We start from the raw sequence: 26,404 nt of genomic DNA, 5'->3' as shown, positions 1-26,404 counted from the left end.
ACGTGATCTATGGGCGGACACGTGGCTTGCAATTTTGGAACCTGGAAGCGGTGAGCACGAGCGGCAGTCTGCAGCACACGGCACGTGTGTGCCAAGCTACCTGTACCTTGCGGTGAGACGTGCCTGGCTCCATTCATCCTGACACTAACACCGGAGTTGTGCAGGGGTGCACAACTCCAATAGGTGAGTGGCCTTTTGGCTGTTTCCGTCACATCTACCTATCAGGTCCTTCACATAGCGTGCTTTTTCTCCCTTCTCTTCCTTTAAGAAATGAAGGCAGCTATGGGAAATTGTTCCACCTTTGATTTGCACCTGTTAGATCTAACCTTTTGTCAGACCGTAAAATTCAATACTTAGATCCACTTTTCAACAAAAATTGTACATGAAAACCCCAATTGGTCTGTTCTTTCCACTGTTTACATACAGCTGCAAATAACAGCTGATTGGTGGGCGTAAGATGCTAGATCCTTGAAGTGAATCTGTCAGTAGGATCATTCCTCCTGGGCATGCAAGTCCTAAGAAGCTGAATAATCTGACACCTTGATATCTGTGATCTGGTGTCTTATTGCAGAGAAATCCGCATTTTTCTTATATGTAAATGAGCTGTTCAAGGCTATGGGCCAGACACAATACTGCACGAAAATCTGCCCCCAGTGTGAGGAAGAGTTATTTTTCAGGCAGCGTCCAGTCCATAGCCTGGAACAGCTCATTTACACATAAGAAAGACATGGATTTCTCTGGAATAAGACATAGTATTGCAGATAACAAGGTATCTTTTTATTCATCTTCCTATGACCTGCGTGCCCATATAAACGGCTTAGGATGGTTGATCTTACTGACAGATTTCCCTTTAACAGTCTAAAATTGATTAAATACCTATCCTAAGAATAGGTCATCAATATTTATAAGCTTGGAAAACCCATTTAGTATGACTATGGTTGGAACCACTCTGTATCCATCCTTTCACCAACTGACATTAATGGATTTGGTAAAACGTGTATGGGGGCTTCTGGTCTCTCTGCTGACCGAGCTAAATATTTGGCAGTTTGAAGTGCTCGAACCTTTTGTTCTGCAGACAAAAAGCCCTAAATGAGTCCGACAACGACTTTCTTTCTCCACCATTGATCACACATGAACACTCAGTTGAACCAAGCGTTCACATATATGGGAGAGTCAGGAGATGGCATCCATATATACACAGTGACATCACTGGAGCCTTCTGAGGTATCCATTTAATACAAACCTGTGGCAGATGTCATAAAATAAGGTCTATCACCCACAGAGTCACATTGTGAAAAATAACACTTTTTACTGGATGCTGTAGTATGGACTACTCTCCTACCCCATACTTTACTTTTGCTGCTATACTGATGTATGCCGACTGCACAAAGGCCTAAAGAACACTCTTTTTATTAAACATAATAGACATGTTTAGCAACTAAGTTGGGGACTTTCTCCTAAACAAAGCTAAAACTGCCCTGAGTTTTTAACACTATTCCAGTTGTAATTTCAGAGAACCACTTATTGTTTGTGTTTTCTTTGTTGCAGCATTAATACTAATGGATGCAAAGAGAGCTCCCCAAGACAAGCTAACCTATGTGTCTAGAGCTTGTAACTATCTTTACAAATCCATACAAAGCTCCAAGAAAGAGCCCGCCACAGCTGATGATTTACTATCTTGTCTAATATATAGCATGCTGAAGGCAAACCCTCCCCGACTGTGGTCAAACCTGCAGTACATCACTAGGTTTTGCAATCCCAGAAGACTTATGACAGGGGAGTCTGGATATTATTTTACCAACCTTGTAAGTATACAGCAGACACCTCTACAGTATATATTGTGGAAAAAAATGTGATGGTCTTTCCATCCCCAGCTCTTTACTTACTTGCATTCTAAAAATATATTAAGTGGAAATAATATAGCTCTCTTCTACATCAATGCATGTCAGAAACTTTCCTCGCATGTGGCTGAAGGTATTGGTAGGTTGCATCAAAAGGAAATCATATTATGTGTATGGGGGGGCCTCCTGACTCGCTGTCAGATTTTGAGGGGTTGGAAGGGAGATAAGGATCGAGCAGTTGAACTTAAAACCCTTAAACTGACAGAGGTTTCTAGCAGCGACTTTCTTCCCTCTGCCAACCAAAAAATGTTCAGCCAAGCACTCGTGTACATGGAGGAGTAGAGAGAGGAATCTACTGGCTGAATGAACTTACGGCAGACAACTATTCATGTGCACGGCCTGCTTTACTGACATCAAGTTTGTGTTAGGAAATTATATAAGATCAAGACAACTTGTGGCAAATGTACTGTCCAGATTAAGGAAACTGTGGATTTTAAAAGAAAAAGAATTGAAAACGTAAATGTAACATACAGTGGTGGCCAAAAGTATTGACACCCCTGCAATTCTGTCAGATAATACTCAGTTTCTTCCTGAAAATGATTGCAATCACAAATTCTTTGGTATTATTATCTTCATTTAATTTGTCTTCAATGAAAAAACACAAAAAGAATTGTCCTAAAGCCAAATTGGACATAATTCCACACCGAACATAAAAAAGGGGGTGGTCAAAAGTATTGGAACTGTTTGAAAAATCATGTGATGCTTCTCTAATTCGTGTAATTAACAGCACCTGTAACTTACCTGTGGCACCTAACAGTTGTTGGCAATAACTAAATCACACTTGCAGCCAGTTAACATGGATTAAAGTTGACTCAACCTCTATCCTGTGTCCTTGTGTGTACCACATTGAGCATGGAGAAAAGAAAGAAGACCAAAGAACTGTCTGAGGACTTGAGAAACCAAATTGTGAGGAAGCATGAACAATCTCAAGGCTACAAGTCCATCTCCAAAGACCTGAATGTTCCTGTGTCTTCCGTGCGCAGTGTCATCAAGAAGTTTAAAGCCCATGGCACTGTGGCTAACCTCCCTAGATGTGGACGGAAAAGAAAAATTGGCGAGAGATTTCAACGCAAGATTGTGCGGATGGTGGATAAAGAACCTCGACTAACATCCAAACAAGTTCAAGCTGCCCTGCAGTCCGAGGGTACAACAGTGTCAACCCGTACTATCCGTCGGCGTCTGAATGAAAAGGGACTGTATGGTAGGATACCCAGGAAGACCCCACTTCTTACCCTGAGACATAAAAAAGCCAGGCTGGAGTTTGCCAAAACTTACCTGAGAAAGCCTAAAATGTTTTGGAAGAATGTTCTCTGGTCAGATGAGACAAAAGTAGAGCTTTTTGGGAAAAAGCATCAACATAGAGTGTACAGGGAAAAAAAAGAGGCATTCAAAGAAAAGAACACGGTCCCTACAGTCAAACATGGCGGAGGTTCCCTGATGTTTTGGGGTTGCTTTGCTGCCTCTGGCACTGGACTGCTTGACCGTGTGCATGGCATTATGAAGTCTGAAGACTACCAACAAATTTTGCAGCATAATGTAGGGCCCAGCGTGAGAAAGCTGGGTCTCCCTCAGAGGTCATGGGTCTTCCAGCAGGACAATGACCCAAAACATACTTCCAAAAGCACTATAAAATGGTTTGAGAGAAAGCACTGGAGACTTCTAAGGTGGCCAGCAATGAGTCCACACCTGTGGAGAGATCTCAAAATGGCAGTTTGGAGAAGGCACCCTTCAAATATCAGGGACCTGGAGCAGTTTGCCAAAGAAGAATGGTCTACAATTCCAGCAGAGAATTGTAAGAAACTCATTGATGGTTACCGAAAGCGGTTGTTCGCAGTTATTTTGGCTAAAGGTTGTGCAACCAAGTATTAGGCTGAGGGTGCCAATACTTTTGTCTGGCCCATTTTTGGAGTTTTGTGTGAAATGATCAATGATTTGATTTTTGCTTCATTCTCTTTTGTGTTTTTTTCCTTGCAAGCAAATTAAATGAAGATAATAATACCAAAGAATTTGTGATTGCAGTCATTTTCAGGAAGAAACTGAGTATTATCTGACAGAATTGCAGGGGTGCCAATACTTTTGGCCACCACTGTAGTTGAATAGTTAATATGGTTGAAAAAAGTCAAATGTTCGAAAGGTTCAACCAAGGGATGGGAAAATATAAAAGGAAGGGTTATATGTAGAACCACAATGAATGTCTAGTCTGCCTCATAAGAGCTAATCTCTTTTTCCTGATCCCAATTGTCGATCCACTGGAGCAGACATTTAGAGAAGTGGACAGTGGTTGTCCCCTTTGTGGAGGGAACAATGTTCTATGACATAGTTTTGACAATTATGATTTGGCTCATATTGAAATATCTCTGATCAATACTATTACTACATTTTCACAAATGTTCCAATAAATGTAAATCATAATCTCATGGGATATCCATATGTCAAGAGTCCTCCATAATGGACTTAAATTACCTTATCAGATGTCTCTGACTCTGTTTCTCATATAGAATTGAGTTGTAATAGTCATAAGTGGATGTATTTATGTTAAGTGCATCTATTTTTTTCCCTTGGGGATTCTTTCACAATTGGAAAAAATAATGTTGTTCACATTCTACTTGGAGATCAGATGGCAGATGATCAGGGAACAACTCCTAGGTAGCAGTGGAATATCCCCTAACATTTATGTGGCAATTACAACATTTTTGTATGTTTCCCTTCCTGCAGTGTTGTGCAGCTTCTTTCATCGAGACTCTGGAGGCCTCATCTCTTGGCCTCACGCAAGAAGAGTTTAATCGTTTAATGCAGGGCTCAGAAGCTACAACTTTTGTTTCAAACAGCGGACTAATTACATTGCAGCAGATGGAGAAGAACAAGCAGCACCTAGCCGAACTGCAACATAGACAGGATCTTCTGTTCCAAAAAGCCAAGAGCCTGGGGAAAGAGGTGGAAGCCTGGCTTTTGTCTGTACAGGAAGAAATTCAGGAAATCATCCGTAGATTCCCCCTCGACACTAAAGCTTCAACAGCAAGTTGTGTATGATGTAGCTCCAAATGAAGATACATTCTAAGCTGCTATTGCCCCAGTTCAATCTGCGCTGATGAAGGATTTTCCTCTAAACAGTTATTTCTTATTATATTTATATGACTCTTTTCAGATTGGTACTATGTTTTCTATAATCAAAAATAGCAAAACAAATTTGTAAAATATTTTGACTGTTAACCTACAAATTAGAAGGAACTACTATTAGTTTAATATCCTTAGTAAGATAATTATAGATAATCCAGATTATTTGGAAACTTGTCATTCTAAAGCACGTTCTCAATTTTTTTTATAATATAAAGTTCTCCTTTGGTTGAATGATTCTTTAGAAGATTGACCTCTGGTCGAACATTACAGACTTTTGATACATAGAAAATACTGTTATTTTCCACCTTCTAGTTAAAGTTTAACTGTTTTAATTATATATTTCTTTAGATTATGCTAATACCATAGATCGAAAAGCTTGTAAACAAGTAAAAACACAAGCTGAATTTTAATAGCTATTTAAAGGGAACCTGTCACCTTGGGAAAAGTTATTTGCCTACGGGAGCCGCCGGCATGCTTATAGCCGCCGTTCACAGTATAGTGAGGTGGACACTTAGATGTAGTAGACTGCGTCTCGGTGCCCAACTCCAGTAGGCACCAGTAATGTGTGCTTTGTCGACAGTATATGTTTAATAAAGTTTAGTTTTATTCATCAAAAACTATGGAAAAACGCTGCAAAAATGATTGTTGTATGTTTTGCAGCTTATGTTCTCACTTTCTCATTGCTTTTTATGGGTGAAAAAATGCTGCAAAAAGCTGAAAGAATTGACATGCTGCAGATGTCAAAATCGGTGCAGTTCTCCAATTCAGTCAGGAAAAAAACAAGCATGTGCATGAGATTTCTGAAATCTTATCTCATAGCTTTTGCTGGTACAGTAAAATAAATTTGTATATAAAAAAAAAAGCTGCAAAAACACAACATGTGAACTTATCTAGAAGTTTTTTCCAATTGCCCCCACATACGTCTATATGTATTCTATCAATGCCACTAACCTTTAATTGTGACACATCACAATTGTGAAATCTTTTGAAGTGATGCGGTAGAGTCTAAAGTTCAGTAGTGTTGTCAGTCTCTTCCGCTGCTTTAATGTCCAGAACATGTTCCCTTGTTCTCCTTAGGATTTCCCTTGTAGTCAGATCAATATAAATTTTACTACATGAACATCTTGCACAATAAATTACTTCTATGGTATTGCATGAGATGGCGTGAGTAATCTTGTAGCCTTTTGTATTTAGTGCATTTGTAAATGTTTCGGTAGTTTCAATGTTTGGACAAGCTATACATGAAATGCAAGGGCAGCAACCCCATGTGGAGTCTTTAGATCCGGTATTCATTGTGGGTTTTGTCATATTGGCTTTTCATCAACAAGTCTTTGAGGTTCTGTGATCTGTACGCTCTAGTTGGATTTTTAGAAATCTGTGGTACTAATGCCTGATCCAGTTGCAGGATGTTCCAATGTTTTTTGAGGGCACTCCATAATTCCCCATTCCTTGGATTGTATGTGAAAATGAATCTGACCAAATACTTGTTTGTTTTACGTGGGTGGTATAGGAGATCCGTTCATTTTGAAAATGTAGCACTACAGTACCCTCACTGAATGACTTCATCTCTATATTCTCTGTTGCAGAATCTTTCTTTCATTTCCTTTGCCTGGCGTTCAAAATTGATGTTGTTTAAACATATACGGCGCATTCTTAAAAACTGACCTGTTGGAATACTGTTGATGACATAATTTGGGTGTGTTGATTCTGCGTGGAGAAGAGAATTGACCACGGTTGATTTGCTGAATACATCTGTTTGGATGAATCCCTGTTTGTCAATGTCAAATAGAACATCCTAAAAATCGATGATATGTTTTTCTGTTTTGTAGGTTAGTTTGATGTTCAGTTTGTTATCGTTTAGATTGGATATGAGAGATACCAAGTCATCATTGGAACCCTGCCATAAAAAGAATGTGTTGTCAATGCAACAACCCCAAAACTGGATCTTGTCAATCTGGGTAGTTGGATCAGACAGAAAGAGCTCCATCTCCCAAAGCCCCAGGAACAGTTGGCATATCCCCCCAGCCATGCTCCAGTGATGCCTGTGAGCGGATTTGAGTGCCACCCTGCTGTGAGCACCGTTCCAGCTCATCCTTCAAAACTGTCCCCTGGCTGGATAGTTGTGGACCTGGCCGCTGTTGGTACAGGAACCCACCCTGTGAGCCATGTGTGTATGACAGGCCTGATAACATTGTGAATGGTCCCTCTTCCTCTTGTTTCACTCACCACCTCTTCCATCATCGCCTGAAGTGTTTTTTCCAGCAGGCATAAAATTGGTATAGTAAGGCTCATGATGGTGTCATCAGCGTTGGACATGTTGGTGGAGTTTTTTGAAGCAGCGCGACACGGTACACACGTTTTGCATGGAGGTCCATTCGTTGGTGGTGAAGTGTTGTTCCGCAAAACGACTCGGCCAGGTGTGCTATAGCTGAAACTCCATTATTGCCTGCTACTGCTCGCACAGTCTCTCCAGCATTTGCAAGAGTGTTCCACCTTATTGGTACGTCACATATCAGCCGATAAGCGGGAAGGGAGAAGTAACGCTGCAGCGCAGACAGGCGAGCAGCAGCAGGGTGAGAATGCCAAAAATGTGCATACACTGCCTGAACTTTCAGCCGCAGCTCTGACATATGTGGGTAATTTTTAAGGAAGCTCTGCACCACCAAATTCAGCACATGCGCCAAGCAAGGGATGCGCGTCAAACCGGATAAACCCAGAGCTGCTACAAGATTGTGCCCGTTATCACACAGCACCAGGCCAGGCTTGAGGTTCACCGGCACCAACCATTCAACTGTCTGCTGTTTGATCCCTTTCCACAGCTCCTGCACAGTGGGATTTGTCCCCCAAACAGATGAGTTTCAGAACAGACTGCTGTCGTTTTCCCCCTAGCTGTGCTGAAGTTGGTGGTGCAGGTCTTGTTGTGACCGGATAAGGAGGTGGTGAAGGAAGTGATGTAGGAAGAAGAGACAACCTAGACAGAGGAACGTCCAGCAATACTCGGTGGTGGTAGGACATGCGCTAGAACGCCTTCTGGCTCAGGCCCAGCAGCCAATACATTTACCCATTGGGCAGTTAGGGAGATGTAACATCCCTGTCTGTGCTTCCTTATCTGTGTTTATGTGGCCTTGCCCCTGATGGCATTGCGCAGTGCACACCTGATTTGGTCCTCAACATGTGTGTACGGGGCTGGGAGGGACTGCATGGAAAAGTGCTGTGGCTGTCCCGCAGTACATTGTTCCCAGCCACCACTAATCAGTTTTTTAAAACTGTCCACTTGTGCAGTTGAAATGGCAGAATTTCAAAGGCCAGTAATTTGGAAATGCTGTTATTCAGGACCATGGCTCGTGGGTGGGTAGAAGATTTCTTTATCTCGAGGGTTTGGGGAATGGAAAGCTGAACACTTACATGTGACGGTTTGTATATGCTCAATGACCCTGCCACATCTCTTTGTGGGGAGGCAGATAGCCCTGTTGATCTTGAGCAGGAGGAAGAGGCTGAGACCGCAGCAGAAGAGGCTCACATCTTTCCCTTTTTTTTCAGGTGTGTACTCCACTGCACCTTGTGCTTGGAATTTAGATGTCACGTTATGCAGGTTGTGCTCGGGTTCAGAAGATTTATGCCTTGCTTTAGGCTCTGACAGCACAGCGCGCAAACAACCCGTGTCTTGTCATCAGCACATTGGCTGAAGAAATGTCACGCCAGGGAGCTCCTTTGAGCTGGCTTTGTTTTGTTGTGCACATATCCTCGGGGCGGTGGCCAGTAGCAGCCGACGTACTGGCTAGGGGCCGCCCACTAGGCTTTTGCATCCTGCTCCCTCTTTTGCTGTGCTGCTGGGGCGTGACCACCTCCTCTTTCTCCAAATTGCGCAAAGCACTAGGATGACCTCCCCATGTGTGGTCTAGGCCAGCATCATCTTCCACCCCGTCATCACCCCTGCCGTCCTTGCTGTGGTCTGCACACTGCAGAAAGATGCTGCAGTTAGCAACGGTGTTTCGTCATCAGAGATGTGCTGCGGTGTTCCGCTGACAGTGTGCACTAACCCTCCCACATACTCATGCTCCAACTGAACAAGTGGTTGAGCATCATTGCACTCAAGATCTTACACTTGTGAGGCAGGGCCAAATGGATGGCCCACAGAACCACAGCTAGCGGAGTCCTCAAAATGCAGAACTGACTGTTGCATGACTTGGGGCACAGATTGCTTGGCTGATTTTCAAGGGGATGAGGTGGAAGCTGGAGGACCATGGTCCACAGGTGCCAAGTCTGTGCTTTCTGCAGTGGACGGGATTGAAGATAATGTGAAGGAACTGGAGGCACTCTCCACCATCCAGTCTAACACCGCCTCAACATGTTCTCACCTCACCATTCGTGCTGCAGTATTCGGCCCTACGAAATGACGCATAATGTCCTGACGCGTGTGTTCTCAATAGGAAGGTGTTGTATTTGGGCACATAGTAGTAACAGAACAAACACATCCTCTTCCTGCAGCAGGTCCACCACCACTACCAGCAGCAGCTACACCAGCACCCCCCCACACACACACTATGTCCTTGTCACCTCCTTGATGGTCTACAAATTTTTTTGAAGTGTTTTTTAGGCACGCATGCGCGTGTAATTATTTTTTTAGGCACAGCCACAACTCGTACTGACACAGCAGATAAAAATTATTTTTTAGGCCCGGCCACAACTCAGACACCGGTAAAGCATAATTATTTCTTTAGGCCCACTACTCGTACAGACATGGCTGCAGAGTACCCAGAGCCTTTTTGGCACATTACTCCCACAGGCGGAGGTGCAGAGTACACACAGAGGCTTTTGGCATAGTACTCACACAGGCAGGGGTACAGAATACACACAGAGGCTTTTGGCACAGTACTCCCACTGAGACCCGTGCAGAGAATACACGCAGGCTTTTTAGCAGTGCGCACACACAAAGCAGGGCTGTGGAGTCGGTATAAAATGGACCGACTCAGACTCCTGAAATATATAATAAATTGGGTACAGTAGTTCAATGCAGTTTGTGGGGAATATTTTTTTTCATAAGAATTTGGGAAAGTTATGAAATGTCCTATAAATTTCTGTCCCATTCCTGATCTAAGGGTCTAGACTTTTAGCCGAGATTAATCTGTGCTACAGTAAATTTATCACTTAAACATGAGCCATGTATGAGGTAGTCGGAGTCGTGGAGTCTGAGTCAGTGGCATGGAAATTTAGGAGTCGGAGGTTTGGCTTACTGACTCCACAGCCCTAACACAAAGTCTAAATCTCCCTCACTCCAGCTGCATCCTGTCTCTACCCTAATCAAAACAATGGCAGCACCATCTGTGAACCGGCATTTATACAGGCCGGGTTTTGTGGTGTGCCGGCCAATCACAATACTTGGCATGGCTGTGATTTAACAAACTTCATTAGGCATCTGAACCCGGATATAAACCAGACTTCCGGGAAAGTGTCTGTTTTTGGTACCAGACACAAGGTATCCGGTACGAACCCTTAACTTTACAGTTGGGGTTCGCTCATCCTTAGAGAAGCCATCTGCCCATTTGTCAGTTAGTAGCTTTTTCATAATGAATGCAGCAGCGCTCAGCCGAGCAAGCACTCCTCTGGAAGGGAATGTCACATGAGATGGTTGCATGTGTAGGGCAAGCCTTACAGGAGAGGTTTTAGGTCTTTTGCAGGGGTTTTTTTTTTTTTTTTTGAGCTTTTGTCAGCTGATTTATGATGACTACATCTTAGTTGAATGTGCAGGGTGAAAAATGTAGCAAAATCCAAGCGATGCAAAAATTTTAGTGAAACCCAACTGGCAAAGATTTTTAGCCCCAAATACATGCCGTTAAAAAATAAATGATATGTCCCCCAAATGTGGTTTAGTACACAGACATATCTCATGAACGCATTTTTTTGTTAGTGCTTTGCCTTCTGTGATTATTGTAAAAAAGAAAAAATGGAAGGACTGCTTCCATGGCTGATAAAGTTTTAAGTCTCCCTTTTACATCTGTAAATGTCCAATTAATGACAATGGCCACTTATTGGTACCACATCACCAGCTGGACTGGGCTAAAATGTCAAGTTTGCCAGCTGTAGTTCTTAGAATACTCTAAATACTGCATAGTATCTGGTATAAAAAAACAAAACCTGTCTCATCCTAATTTTATTTGGGTCATAACAGCAGTAGGGTGTAATGCTGAGCCGACTGTCAGTCAGTGCCAGGGCGCGGTTACAGCTGCTGCTCACTATGTACTGAGCGGTGACTGAAGCCGTGCCGCTCGCACCTCTATGACTGAAGACCAGAGGCTGCCAAGAGGAATAAAGTTCATTTCCTGCTGGCAGTGGGGCGCAAGGCAGATCAAAACGCTATTAACCTGCAGATTAACCCCATATCTACAGGTTAATGGTGTTTTTTTACATCACTGGTTCTCTTTAAAGACTATAGTACAAAATTCCAGTGTTAATAAATCGGTGCCAGTGTCTCTCTCTATGCAGCTAGATACATAGCTTCCTGGTTCCATAAAGATTGTAAATTCAGGACTGTTTTACTTTTGGATTTTTTTCTCACTAATTAGCGCTTCTAGAAACTGGTAGCCACACAACTATTCTCTTCTAGAAATGGAAAAACTCTTATGTGCCTCAATGTATAATTAGAGATAGAGTGTGGGTGGCATAAGAATTACAATCATGTGCAGGACCTCAAACCAACAAATGTATAGCTACATTTGCTATACTTATTGCTTGGGTTTTCAAGAGAGAAAAAAAATGTTTTGCCCCTGGATAACTTTGTAGATACTGCCAGACCAGACAACTAAGAATGTCGACGTTGTCGATCAACGCAACGTCAACATTCAAACTACATTTATGAGAAATGGTGCTGGTGAAACCAGAATAACCCCCTTGTGTTGAGTTGCTAAAGTAAGTGTCTGTCTTTTGGTTGCAATACTTAAGTGAGGTCAAAGGATCCATCTCCTATAACTGGTTACAGCAGAACAAATAAACAGAGCACTTAAACAAATATACAAATGTGCATGTGTATCTGTCTCCACCTTACAGGCTATTCATCAGGCTAAACCTAGATTCTGTGAGTTACCAGCCTACACCTTAAGCACCCCCACACACAGACTAATGTTGGCTGAACCAGCCGATATCAGCTGGTTCAGCCAACAGTCTAAAGTATATAGGGGCCCAAAACAACAGATTTTTGGGGGGAGTTAAGGATCTGGCTTGCCCAATTTCAAACTGCCGATTCTTTTGTTCTCCGGGAAGAATGCCGCTGCGAGATATAGCTCTGTCATAGAAAGCAAACAAGCCATCATTCGGGCAAGCGAGGTCTTCTGTGAGTGGGAGGATCAGCTGAGCCATCATTCAGCTAACAGCCATCTAGTGTGTACGGTGGGCTTTATTTTAGATTTAGCATTACAGAGTGAAGAAAGGGAATGGACAGAAGCAAGTATTCCCAACATGGTATTTGGGAAAATTATAGTAGTCGGATGTCACAGACACTAAAAAAAAAAAAAAAAAAAAAAAAAATGTGATTTCTAACGATATGAAGCAACAAAATTTTCAGTAATCAGGTTGGACCAAAAAACATACAGAACGGCAGAATGGATTCTCTGAGAACCAAGTATTACATGACGGATGTTTTTGTTGCAGCCTGATCTTTTGAAGACAAAGCAGAAAATTAATGGAGTTTGTGTCTGTTTGAAATTGGGCTCAGCAACTTAATAAAATTTAGTACTTACAATGTTTAAATAATCCTGCCCATTACACTAGTATAGCATAAGAAAGTCAAAGCACTTTACAATAGCCATGTTTAGTCATTTGCCCAACTAAAGAAGGCAACACACTTTGTATACTTGACCCAACTATTCACATGCATACCTAGCTCTGCCAAGTGTCAACTGTTCATGTGTTGCTGCAAGACCTCTCTGATGGCGGTTTATCTAATATGAGAACAAAATGATCGGGCAAGTTGAAATTATAAATCAAGACAGCCCCGTAAGTATTAGATGGTTAGCCATTCCTAAAATTGGGGTCTTGGCCAACATGTATGGCAAGTCTTGTTGTAGGACTCTGGTTTATTTTTTTTATAAAATATATATTTGAACATTTTCATATGTTCTGCCTGGTGATTAAATTACATTAATTAAAGTGAATCTGACAGTTGATTCATACTGCTCAAGCCATGAGCGGCATGAATCAAATACAAGCCAGTGGATGATGAAGGCATATCATTTCAGCCAGGTGTGTGTTATTCTGAAGCGCTGCGTCATTGTCTGTAGGTAAATAGCGTAAAAAAGCCTATTTAGATGCAAAATATATAAGTTATGACTCTTGGAAGAAGCGTAGGGAAAAAAGCACAAGCAAAAATAGGCTGCTGTGGGAAGGGGTTAACCTGTGCCAAAAGGAGTTTATAAATTTCACTGTAGAAGTTGTTTATAGAAGTTTGTGAATGTGACATATGATGTGCCAGTTCATATTGTAGGTATAAAATAATAAAAAAGGACAGCTTAATCTTTTTTTTAATAAAGCACCCCAGACTCTGATGTTTTGGTTTTCAATAAAAAATAAATATTTATAAACAAAGACATGAGCAAGAATTACAATGTTTAAAACTTTCAGAAAAGCACATGCCTGTGAAGTAAAAACCATGAAAACATTTTACAAGAAAACATTAACTTTTAACATGTACTAGCAACCTCCTTAGGAAATCCATAGAAGAAATCTCTCCTGTCAATCAGAAAATAAAACATATTGTGCTGAATAGATCAGTCTCCTCTGGCAATGAGATCCTCAATATAAGCATCCAACTCATCGTCGGTATTTATATCAATATCCTAGAAAGAAAGAAAGAACTTTACAAGATGACCTTTTAAAATAAGACAAATCATTTTCTAACCTTTGCTCTCTCAAGCTGGAAAACCAAATGCTCCTGTGTCTGCGAGTTGAGCACAATGTGTGTTTGTGTTATAAAAATTCAAGAATAGTAAAATTCAGGAGGGTCAGAACGTGATATATACACACACACACACACATATATTATATATATACATTATATATCACATTCTGACCCTCCTGAATGTTAATATTCTTGAATTTATATAAAACAAACACACATTGTGCTCAACTCACAGAGGAGCATTGTGACCTTCTTGAATTTTATTTATGTATCTCATGCCAAATTCATATGCAGGTGTTTTTTTTCTCCTTGTCCGAAGAGAAAAAAAGGACAAATTTTTATGAAAGGTGCTGGATCTGAATGTAATCTGTCTTTGGTTGATGCGTTACTCATTTCTCTCATACTTATGAAAAAAAAAAAAACAAAAACAAAAAAACCATGGTCTATATTTCTTTGTAGTATGTTTAAAAAAAAAAAAATGGATAGCACACACATGTGGTATTCACACATGTGAATGGGGCTTTAATTAGGATGGCTGCTATTGAATATTAGGGTTCAACAGTTTTGGAATACATCTTCATGATGCAAGCAGATTCACTTGTCATGTGACCTCAAACAATGCAGTGACTTCAAGCACCACTTCAGCATTTTAGTTTTTTTCCCCCAGAACTGAAGTAGTGCTTCTACTGTAAGGTCCCTGTCTCCAGTCTTCTATTCACACTCTGGCATCTTCACCTTTTTTTGGTGCCGCTCTGGTCTCACAGCGCCATCTTGTGACCGGTACTTCTGACTGGCCAGAAGTCAGAAGTTACGTCACAAGCTCTCAATGCAAGTCTATGAGAGCCAGAACAAGGCTCTAATAGACTTGTATTGAGTTGTGACCTCCGGATCGCTCCATGAAACACTGGAGTGATCTGGCAGGTCACAAACTGCAAAGAGACAGACAGGAATAGCAGCAAAAGAAGGGGAAGACAGCGGCAGGTAAGAGTAGGGTCAGGGAGCTTAGATTAGAAGCACCACTCCAGCAGTAAAAAAATAAAAAAAAAAAACGCTGGAGTGGTGTTTTAAAGAGTGCTTTTTTCTTTATATATATAAAAAAAGAAATCCTGCACTTTACATTAACCCACCACTGTCACATCATTTATGAAATGATGACCAGAGGGTAACATACTTAAGAGTTGTGACTGTTCATTCACCGCTTAGTAAATGATGCAACAACACTGCATTAGGGCAAAGAAAAACCATCTCAGGCTTTCACTTCAAGAGGCACAGCAGAAGATTTTGGGATCCCTTCTCTGCATGCCGGAATCCCACAATCTTGAACATGGGGTACTTCGCTAACGCTATTTTGATCAAAAAACCATTCTACTGTAACAAGGTCTACCCTTGTCCCCTTAAAGAGCGTAAAAGCCATTCCACAAGTTTCTGAGCTAGACATTTCATCTATATAGCTTCCCATGGAAAGGTGTCTGAACAGTCGGGCCACTGTCTTACTCTGCCCTTATTCACATTGAGGTCGGGTAACACAATGTAAGGTTTTAACACTTAAGACAGTATAGGACCACCCCGATTGGGTACATCTTGTTTCGGTGGGATGGCTTTCATGCTTTTTTGATCAAACTAGTGTTAGTACCCCATGTTATTTACGTGTACTATTACTATAGGATATATGCTCATTTTGTTTTTTTCTTGGGCTTTGTCTGTGACATGGCCAAAGTGTGAACGTGCTCGTACCCATGCACGTATATCAGCTTTTGCTCTGGCTCATTTCTTTGGTTTTGGCTATAGAAAAATCACCAGTCCGGGCCTGTTTTACTTTAACAAAAGAATGTGCAGACACAGACTCGTGGTTTTTCTAAGTTATTGATAAAAGTGTGCAGATCACTGCTCATTCTTTTCTTGAAGAAAAAGGACAGCCCCAGACTGGTACTCTATAAAATGGGTTCTCTGAGAATGTGAGAAACATGGCAGCTGTGACATAATTCAAACTGCAGCAGTCCTAGTCAAGTGTCAGGACGACTGTACGCTAAAAAAAAAACAGCGAAGGGATGCAGTTAAGTCACAGCCATCACCCCACCAGATACTACATAGAAAAATGATGGTCTTGATGATCATCAAAAAGGTATTATAAAATATTAATCATTCTAATTCCCATTTACCTCTTCCTGACATCCACTGTACATGTATGGCGCAAGTCAGGTGCAGGTGTATGGAGCTGGCTCAGGAGTTGAACACGCACCATACCCAGCAGATGCCAGCTGTGTTACACTTTCATCTGCTTCTAACAGCAGCGAATGGAACTAAGCTCCCATTGCGGCTGCTAACACCTTAAATGCCGCTTACAATCTCAGACAGCAGCTCTTCAGGCATGTGATCTTGGTAGAACACCATTCTATTCACACATTGCCCTTTCCGCCGTGATGCGACTGTGGAGTACGGATTGGTTCACATGGCAGCTACGGGCTTGAAAAGGTCTCCCTTGGCTGCCATGTTGGTACTCCTGTGAGTAGACCAGGCTTCATAGGATATTGTCATTTTATCTATATATTGCAATACAGGAGGACGTGAGAAGATGACCTCGTTGGCTATCACATTTGCATATATACAAACCCATATGTTAACTACATTGAGATTGTACTTCCATTTGTGGTCATCTAGCTTTCCCAAAAATAGATAAAACTAATATTTTTAATCTACAAACTATGAGGTAAATACCTACATTTTTCTTGTTTTGACTGTGCTTTGCTGAGTCTATACTTTTTCTTCTTCATATTTTCCACTTGTCTTTTTCCTTTATATCTACGCCACGTTTATCTAGGTCAAAAGTTCTTAACAAAAGTATTTTCCTTCAATAATCTTTTAAAAAATATCCCTTTCTAACGGAAATGTCTTATTAAAGAGGTTGTCTAAACTGAACAATCCTTTTGGAAAGCATTTTAGGGTTATTCCCAACATTTCAAATTATCACCCATCCACAGCATGTGCGCTACTGCTCTATTAATTTTTTATGGGATTGCTGGAGATAGGTGAGCGCTATTAGATGGTCATCTCCAGCAATTCCATAAACAATGAATGGATTGCATGGGGTCCCAGCGTTTGGACACCACAGATTTGAACAAATTATCACCTATCCTGTGCATACGTGGTACCTTTTAAATGTTATAAATAACCCTTTAAAGATTATTACAGGGTGTTTCCCTACTGAGAAACCATCACCTGTAATATGTGACATAATCTGGTAGCAAGTGTTCAATATCCCTACTCAGTAATCACGGAGCTCAAAAAAAAAAGATCTGGTTTCACCTCTTGAACTTTCTGTAACAGGGACACGATGTTGGTTCTTAATTTTTGCAGCTTCTCTTCAGCTTCTTTGCTCTTTTTTTCTGCATTGCGCTGCATCTCTTCAGAGGTTTTTGCACGAAGGTCCGCACGGCTCTGATACGAGTTGCACAAGTTCTGCAGGCCCACTTCATATTGCTTAAAATATTCTTTCTAAAAACAGAAAAAAGTGAACTATGTAAAATGTAACTGTCATTATTTTTTTTTTTTTTTTCATGCAGATTAAGTATACAACCCCTGGCAAAAATTATGGAATCACCGGGCTCAGAGGATGTTCATTCAGTTGTTTAATGTTGTTGAAAAAAAAGCAGATCACAGACATGGCACAAAACTAAAGTCATTTCAAATGGCAACTTTAGGGCTTTAACCCCTTTACCCCCCAGGGTGGTTTGCACGTTAATGACCAGGCCAATTTTTACAATTCTGACCAGTCACTGAGGTAATTACTCTGGAATACTTCAACGGATCCCCCTGATTCTGAGACTGTTTTTTCGTGACATATTGTACTTTATGATTGTGGTAAAATTTCTTCGACATCACTTGCGTTTATTTGTGAAAAAAACAGAAATTTGGAGAAAATTTTGAAAATTTTGCAATTTTCAAAATTTGAATTTTCATGCCCTTAAATCAGAGAGATATGTCACACAAAATAGTTAATAAATAATATTTCCCACATGTCTACTTTACATCAGCACAATTTTGGAACCAATTTTTTTTTTTATTATTATTAGGGAGCTATAAGGGTTAAAAGTTGACCAGCGATTTTTCATTTTTCCAACAAAATTTACAAAACCATTTTTTTATGGACCACACCATATTTGAAGTCACTTTGAGGGGTATTTATGACAGAAAATACCCAAAAGTGACACCATTGTAAAAACTGCACCCCTCAAGGTGCTCAAAACCACGTTCAAGAACTTTATTAACCCTTCAGGTGCTTCACAGGAATTTTTGGAATGTGGAAGAAAAAAAAGGAGATTTTTGTGTAGAATACGTCTACCCAGGCTCGCGTCTGCTGAGGACTGGGTATGAACCCCGTAGTGCTTGGTAAACGTGTGTAGACTAGTCCAGGTGGCTGCCTTACACACTTGTTGTGCCGAGGCCTGGTGCCGAATGGCCCAGGAGGCCCCTACCGCACGTGTAGAGTGTGCCGTAATACCCGCTGGAAGAGGAGAATTTTTGAGGCGGTAGGCATCTTGTATGGTGGATTTGATCCACCGAGCAAGGGTAGCTTTGGAAGCTGGTAGACCCTTGCGGCCGCCTTCCAGAAGAAGGAAAAGAGAATCAGACTTCCGGAAGGGCGCAGTCCTAGACACATAGATACGCAGTGCCCTGACAAAGTCAAGCGTTTGCAGAGCCTTCTACATTCTATGAACCGGGGCCGGACAGAGGGATGGCAGTGAAATTTCCTCATTGAGGTGGAAGTTGAACACAACCTTCGGAAGGAAGGATGGGACCGTACGGAGAACTACCTTGCCCTGGTAAAAAGCCAGGAAGGTCGTCTGCAGGAGAGTGCTGTCAGTTCAGACACCCTGCGTAGCGAGGTGATTGCCACAAGGAAAACCACTTTCTGGGATAGAAGGCGGAGTGTGACTTCCCTAAGGGGTTCAAAAGGTGTTTCCTGCAATGCTGTCAGCACCAGGTTGAGGTCCCACGTTTCTAGTGGTCATCTGTAGGGGGGAACCAATCGGGAAACCCCCTGAAGAAATGTCCTTACTTGCGGCTTGTTAGCAATGCACCTCTGAAAAAGCACTGAGAGAGCCGACACCTGGCTCTTAAGGGAGGCCAGGGACAGTCTGGCCCCCAGACCTGATTGGAGAAACCCAAGTACCCTGGGGAGGGAATAAGGGAGTGGGGTCTGGCCACAAGATTCGCACCAGGTAAAGAAGGCTTTCCAGGTACGGTAATAAATCTTAGCAGAAGTTGGCTTCCGTGCCCTTATCATGGTTCCAATGACGTCCGGCGAGAACCCTGACTGGGTTAGAACCCAGGTCTCAATAGCCATGCCGTCAAATTGAGGGCCCCTGAGTTCTGGTGGTAGAACAGGCCTTGTGACAGAAGATCTGGGCAGTCGGGGAGACACCAGGGGACGTCTGCTGTGAGCTGTACGATGTCGGCGTACCATGTACGTCTGGGCCAGTCTGGTGCGATTAGGATGGTTGGAACTCCCTCTTGCTTGATCTTCCTCACCACTCTGGATATCAGGGGGAGAGGTGGAAAAATGTACAGGAGCTGGAACTGGGTCCAGTCCTGAACCAGGGCGTCTGCTCCTAGCTCCCGCGGGTCGTGTGTTCTGGCCATGAAGTTGGAGACCTTGGCATTGAAGTGGGATGCCATTAGGTCCACGTCCGGAGTCCCCCAGCGATGGCAGATCTGGCGAAAAACTTCGGGATGGAGAGACCACTCTCCCAAGTTCATTCCTTGCCGGCTGAGGAAGTCTGCTTCCCAGTTGTCCACACCCGGAATGTGGACCGCAGAGAGAACCGAACCTGTGTCTTCCGCCCAGTGGAGAATGTGTGTCACTTCTCGCATCGCCTGGGCAATGCGGGTCCCCCCCTTGGTGATTCACATATGCCACAGCCGTGGCATTGTCCGATTGTACTCTGATGTGAGAGGCTGCCAGTAAGTGATGGAAGGCTCTCAACGCCAGGAGGATGGCACGAATTTCCAAGATGTTGATGGGCATGGTCGCTTCCGCTGGTGACCACTTGCCCTGTGCTCTGTAGTCTAGGTGTACTGCACCCCAACCCGTCAGGCTCGCGTCAGTGGTCAGAACCTTCCAATGACCCGTGAGAAAGGATTTCCCCTTTGTTAGTGAGGTTGGCTTGAGCCACCAGTGCAGGGACCTCCTGGTTGACGACGTCAGCTGGAATTCCCTGTCGAGAGAAAAAGGGTTCCTGTCCCATGACTTGAGTATGGCTAGTTGGAGAGGCCTGAGGTGCAGCTGGGCAAATGGGACAGCTTCTATTGCCGCCACCATCCTGCCAAGGACTCTCATGGCGAACCGGACAGATCGAGGGGGTTTGCTGAGGAGAGTGCGAACTCCTAGACGGAGAGGCAGTGCCTTGTCCTTGGGAAGGAGCACTAGACCCCTGAAGGTGTTGAATAACATTCCCGGGAAGTTCAGAGACTGACTCGGGGTTGGTGATGACTTTTGTAGGTTGACTAACCAGCCCAGGCGACTCAGTGTCGGTTGTGATTGAGACGCTGAGCTCGCAGTCCTTGAAGGTGGGAGCCTTTATAAGGAGATCGTCCAGGTATGGAACGACTACTATGCCTCTGGAGTGCAGGACGTCCATGGTGGCTGCCATGACTTTGGTAAACACTCTGGGAGCCGTGGCGAGTCCAAACAGGAGAGCCACGAACTGGTACTGGTCCTGGTCGATTGCGAACCTGAGAAATCTCTGATGGGCGGGTGCAATTGGTATATGCAGGTAGGTGTCTTGTATGTCTATGGAGGCGAGAAATTCTCCCTTCTCCATGGACGCAATGATGGACCGAAGGGACTCCATGCGAAAGTGACGTACCCGTACATATTTGTTGAGCTGTTTTAGGTCCAGTATGGGCCATACGCCGCCTCCTTTCTTGGGGACTACGAATAAATTTGAGTAGAATCCTCAGAAGTGCTCGGCTGCGGGGACCGGTACTATGACTCCTGCTTGAAGAAGCGAGGAGACCGCTTGGTGGAAGGCACGAGCCTTGGCTGGCGGTTTTGGGGAACAGACAGAAAGAGTCTGTTTGGTGGGTTGGAAGTGAACTCTATCTTGTATCCCGAAGACACTAGTTCCCTGACCCACCTGTCTTCTGTAATAAGCAGCCAGACTTGATGAAAGAGCAAAAGACTGCCGCCTACAGGTGGGGTGTCTTCCGGAGTCCGTGAGTCATGATGAGGAGAAAATCTGAGATTTTCCTCCTTTGAACTTTGACTGGCCTGCTCTTGACTGCCAGGTCTTGTCAGACTTTTGCGTCTACCACGAGTTGTCCCTGTGTGGGGCGCGGTTGCTATTTTGTGCTGGTCGTGAGATGGACCAGCCCGAAGAGTTCCGAAAGGATTGGAATAGAATTTGGTTACGCTTCTTGTAAGTGCGTTTGGGCTTCAGTTGCGGGAGAGAGAACTCTTACCCCCGGTGGCGTTGGATATCAGTGTCCAACTGTTCACCAAAAAGTCGACCACTGAGGTACGGGAGGTGCGTGAGCGACTTCTTTGAGGCTGCGTCTGCTTTCCATTCCCGCAGCCAGAGGATATGCCGAATCATGATGGCGTTTGATGCTATCCCCGCTGCACCCCTTGCAGAATCCAGAGCTGCATGAAGCATGTAGATCTGCTACAACTGCTATTTGGGCCGCTTGGTCCGACAGCTCAGGAGCAGATACTTGGAGGCCAGCTTGTAAATTTTGAATGAACAAATAAAGTAGCACACTGTAACACTGAGTATATAGATATGAAATATGAAATATGAATAGCATAACTGCTGTAAAAAATAGAAATAAATGAAAAAATTTTGAAAAAAAGTTTTTTTAGCGCATGTAAATATGAAGTATGGAAAATGAATAGCATTACTGCTGTAAATAAATGAGAAATCTTAGCGCATAAATTGGCCAATTCATGTGTACCTGACAGCCGCGGTAAGGCGTTTCTCGATGTCAGGACCTATCAATGTGAATACCTCTCTAAGAGACCTCCGTCTGCTTATGTGTGGGAAAGACAGATCCTGATGCATTTAAAACCACCTGCGGCATGGGGGTGGGAGTGGAGTGCTCAGTCAACGCTAAATCTAGTAACAAAGAAAATGACGGCACTTCCACTATAAGAAATAGGTGTGAACAGGTGCTTACTAAGTGCAGCTACCTCCATATATAATGAACAAATAAAGTAGCACACTGTAACACTGAGTATATAGATATGAAATATGAATAGCATAACTGCTGTAAAAAATAGAAATAAGTGAAAAATTTTTGAAAAAAAGTTATTTTAGCGCATGTAAATATGAAGTATGGAAAATGAATAGCACTCCCACCCCCATGCCGCAGGTGGTTTTCAATGCATCAGGATCTGTCTTTCCCACACATAAGCAGACGGAGGTCTCTTAGAGAGGTATTCACATTGATAGGTCCTGACATCGAGAAACGCCTTACCGCGGCTGTCAGGTACACATGAATTGGCCAATTTATGCGCTAAGATTTCTCATTTATTTACAGCAGTAATGCTATTCATTTTCCATACTTCATATTTACATGCGCTAAAAAAACTTTTTTTCAAAAATTTTTCATTTATTTCTATTTTTTACAGCAGTTATGCTATTCATATTTCATATCTATATACTCAGTGTTACAGTGTGCTACTTTATTTGTTCATTATATATGGAGGTAGCTGCACTTAGTAAGCACCTGTTCACACCTATTTCTTATAGTGGAAGTGCCGTCATTTTCTTTGTAGCTTGTAAATTTTGGGCCCAAGCCAGGATGGCCTTGGCAGCCCAAACTGAGGCGAACGCGGGAGCCAGGGAGGCCCCTGCGGCCTCGAAAATTGAACGAGCCATGTGTTCCACCTGCCGGCCTGCTGCGTCCCTAAGGGTTGAGCTATCTGGCAGTGAAAGGAGTGACTGTGCTGCTAGCCTAGAGACTGGGGGATCCACTTCAGGTGGATCTGTCCATTGTATGGTGACCTGATGTGGGAAGGGGTACCGCGCCTCTAGATATTTGCGATTGGTAAACTTCTTCTCAGGCTGTGAGAACTACTTTTTAAGGATCGCCTTAAACTCTGGTTGGTCAAAGAAGACCTTAGGCGGCTTCAGAACTCCTTCAAAGGAAATCCCGTGTCCTGGTGCCTCCGGGGGCAGATCAGAAATGTCCAGCACTCGATGGATGGATGAGATTACATATTGCTAGGAGGGATTGGGATTAGGGACCCTTCAGTTTCCTTGTCTGAGTCGGGATCGCAGATGTCTTCCGAATCCTGTGTATCGCTATGGCGTCTCCTGCTGGATGAACCGGAGCGGAGGCCTTCTCTGGTTGGGGATGGCTGTGGAGATCTGCATTGTCTGTCCCTGTCAGTGGACGGTCTAGATGACCTGGGACTACGGTGTCTCTCCCTAGAAGGGGATGACCGTGTGGTATGGGATGACACAGATGAACGTGACCCGTGGGTCCGCTTGCGTCCTGACCTAGACGTGGATGTGCCTGTGTCGTCATGTCCCTGAGTGGAGCTCTCCCTTTGCTGGGTAGCGTTCATAGCCGAGGCATGACTCTGCAGAGCCTGAAGCAATGTGGAGGTGAGGTTATCTATAGACTGCGTCATAGATTGCGACATCTGAGTGACCCATTCCGGCGTGGCATTAGACACCGAAGCATTGGCTGGGCTTCTTGTGGCTCTGGCACAGCAGTCTGGATGCAGTCCTGGCAGTGCGGGTACGTGCTGCCACTGGGGAGAGTATTACTGCAGGCTGTACAGAGTGCATAATAGCAGTCCTGCCTGGTTCTCTTGGACCTTGAGCCCGGCATAGTGCACAGGGGTGGCTATGCAGAGGGCCCTGGCTATGTAGAGGAGCTTATAGGATTCACAGCCGAGGGAAAAACTCCAGCTGTGATCTTACCCCACCAGTGTGCCTCTAGGTCCAGCGCCGAAGATCCACAGTCCTGTGCCTCCCCGGAGACTTGCAGGCCTGGTCTTCTGCCGACTGGTAGCTGCAGGGTTAATTCTTTTTCCTGCAGCAGATAATGGCCGCTGGAGTTAATTTTAAGGAAGAAGGGGGGCGGAGAGCTGAAAAGGGCGGCAGTTTACTGTGAAATCGCGCCCTTTCAGTCTGGATCCGCCCCTTCTAAGACACTGTTGAGTGTCATATTTGTTATCCGGTTGGGAGAGGGTGTGGTAGCCGAAGCCACGGTCTCAATTAGATGCCTGATGCCCAAAGGGGCTCCAGGCCGGTGCGGAAGTCCAGGAGGGGGTCGGATCTGAACCGGACCCCCCCCCCCCCCGGATTTAAAGGCAGGATAGCGGTGGGGGTATAAGCGGAAGGGGGGCCCTGTGAAGAGTCCCCCTGAGGCACCATAGAGATGGTGCTGCCGCAGAGACAGGGCGCAGGGAGGCCTGTGCCTGTGTTGTGCCATGCCTGCCTGCACTCCCCCCCGGCCCCGACAGGAGCCCGCAGCAGGGCTGGGGTCCCTGGATTCAGCTACAGTGTGCTGGCTACTGGGAGCTGCAGGGTGCTGCCTGTACAGGCCCTACCTGAGGCGTTTCAACCTAATGCCCCCAGAGGGGGATTAGGGAGGGTGCTGCTGTCACCATCAGGGGGCTTTATCCTCGCCTCGACCTCTACCCAGAAACCAAAAGGAATTGGGGAAGGAGGGGGGTCTCTACTTCAAACCAGCACCCGAGGGGCTGGGGAAGGAGCGACATGGGGAATAGCCATCTCGATTTCAACGGTGCACCCCATAATAGAGGGCAGAGGAAGAAGTCATGCCGGGAGTCTCGCAGGAGACCCACTTTTCTTCATCTGTAATCCAGTCGGAGAAAAAGGAGTAAAAGTTTTAGGTGTGCCTCCTATGCGACACTAAGCAAAAACTGGAGAAGACCGACGCCGTCCAGGGGTGTATACTGCCGAGGAGGAGCCACGGTTAATCTTTTTCAGATTATGCATAGTGTCGCCTCCTAGTGGACAGCAGCATAACACCCATGGTCCTGTGTCCCCCAATGAGGCGACAGAGTAAATTAACATTTAACTTTTTTCACAAAAATGTTACTTTAGACCCAAGTTTTTTTATTTTCGCAGTGGTAACAGGAAAAAATGGACCCAAAAATTTGTGCAATTTCCCCTGGGCACGCAGATACCCCATATGTGGGGAAAAAACACTGTTTGGGCGCACGGCAGGGTTCGGAAGGGAAGGAGCGCCATTTGACTTTCTGAATGTAAAATTTGCTTGAATAATTAGCGGACTCCATGTTGCATTTGGGGAGCCCCTGATGTGCCTAAACAGTGGAAACCCCACACAAGTGACACCATTTTAGAAACTAGACCCCTCAGGGAACTTATCTAGATGTGTGGTGAGCACCTTGAACCCCCAAGTCCTTTACAGAAGTTTATAACATGGAGCCGTGAAAATAAAAAAATCTAACTTTCCCCCCCAATTTTTTTATTTTCACAAAGGTAAGAGGAGAAAATGGACCCCAAAAACTTTTGTGCAATTTCTCCTGAGTACGCCAATACCCCATATGTGGGGAAAATACAGTGTTTGGGCGCACGGCAGAGTTCAGAAGGGAAGGAGCACTGTGTGACTTTTTGAACGCAAAATCGGCTGGAATCGAGAGCGGACGCCATGTCGCATTTGGAGAGCCCCTGATGTGCCTAAATAGTGGAAACCCCCCCACAAGTGACCCCATTTTGGAAACTACACCCCTCAAGGATTTTATCAAGGGGTATAGTGAACATTTTGAACCCAGAGGTACGACACAGAATTTGATAACATTAGGTCATCATATTGAATAAGTTGTCATTAGTCTTGAGCGCAAGTGCTCACTACTCGAGTTTGCATCGGGTACTCAGGTATGCATCATGTATCACGCGTGCTCATGCATGGCAGACAATCCCCGTGAGGTTTTTTTGGCCGCGAAGCATATGGGACGGAGGCTTGAGCATGTCACTCGAGCACCGTCGATACCCAGTGCATACCCGAGTACCCGATGCAAACTCAAGTAGCTAGAACTTGTGCTCAACACTAGTTGCCATATCATCTCAACCCCAACACCAACCCCAGCGTTTATTTTTTACGCCATTCCTAGTGCGGTATAAGTGATTAGACGACTTTATTCTTCGGGTAAGTGCGACTACAGAGCTACCAGAATCATATCGGGTTTTTATGATTGACAGCTGTCACACACTAAGAGACACATTTTGTAAAATCTAGTTTTTGCATCGCCATATTTTGAGAGCTATAATTTTTCCATATTTTGGCCAACAGTCATGTGACGGCTTGTTTTTTGCAGGATGAGATGACGTTTTTATTGGTGCCATTTTCAGGCATGTGACATTTTTTGATCGCTCTCTATTCCGGTTTTTGGGAGGCAGAATAAACAAAAACCAACAATTCAAGAATTGTTTTTTTTTTTTTTATTTTTATTCTGCTCCGCGTGTGGTAAAATTCATAAGGTAGGTTTATTCTT

At 43.9% G+C, this 26,404-nt stretch overlaps 2 protein-coding genes across 6 annotated transcripts in view; one reads left to right on the top strand and one right to left on the bottom strand.

The window, feature by feature from the left end:
* Positions 1-13,816, top strand: part of LOC141256666 (rab5 GDP/GTP exchange factor-like) — a 55,246-nt gene extending 41,430 nt beyond the window's left edge. For all 3 annotated transcript variants that reach the window (XM_073671185.1, XM_073671184.1, XM_073671186.1), the window contains exons 8-9: positions 1,549-1,805; positions 4,617-13,816. In XM_073671185.1, coding sequence (XP_073527286.1) covers positions 1,549-1,805; positions 4,617-4,931 — 572 coding nt within the window. In that variant the 3' untranslated portion in view covers positions 4,932-13,816. The remainder of the gene's footprint in view (positions 1-1,548; positions 1,806-4,616) is intronic.
* Positions 13,641-26,404, bottom strand: part of MORC2 (MORC family CW-type zinc finger 2) — a 176,097-nt gene continuing 163,333 nt past the window's right edge. For all 3 annotated transcript variants that reach the window (XM_073671183.1, XM_073671182.1, XM_073671181.1), the window contains exons 26-27: positions 17,212-17,400; positions 13,641-13,846 (exon numbers count right to left, since the gene is read on the bottom strand). In XM_073671183.1, the coding sequence (XP_073527284.1) occupies positions 13,778-13,846; positions 17,212-17,400 (258 nt within the window). In that variant the 3' untranslated portion in view covers positions 13,641-13,777. The remainder of the gene's footprint in view (positions 13,847-17,211; positions 17,401-26,404) is intronic.

Source organism: Phyllobates terribilis, unplaced genomic scaffold (assembly GCF_046119375.1).
Source record: "Phyllobates terribilis strain yellow unplaced genomic scaffold, ASM4611937v1 Scaffold_1__5_contigs__length_1240528914, whole genome shotgun sequence".
In the NCBI taxonomy this organism is placed as follows: domain Eukaryota; kingdom Metazoa; phylum Chordata; class Amphibia; order Anura; family Dendrobatidae; genus Phyllobates; species Phyllobates terribilis.
The sequence above is the reverse complement of the archived record's forward strand: the minus strand, read 5'-3'. Positions and strand labels throughout refer to the sequence as shown.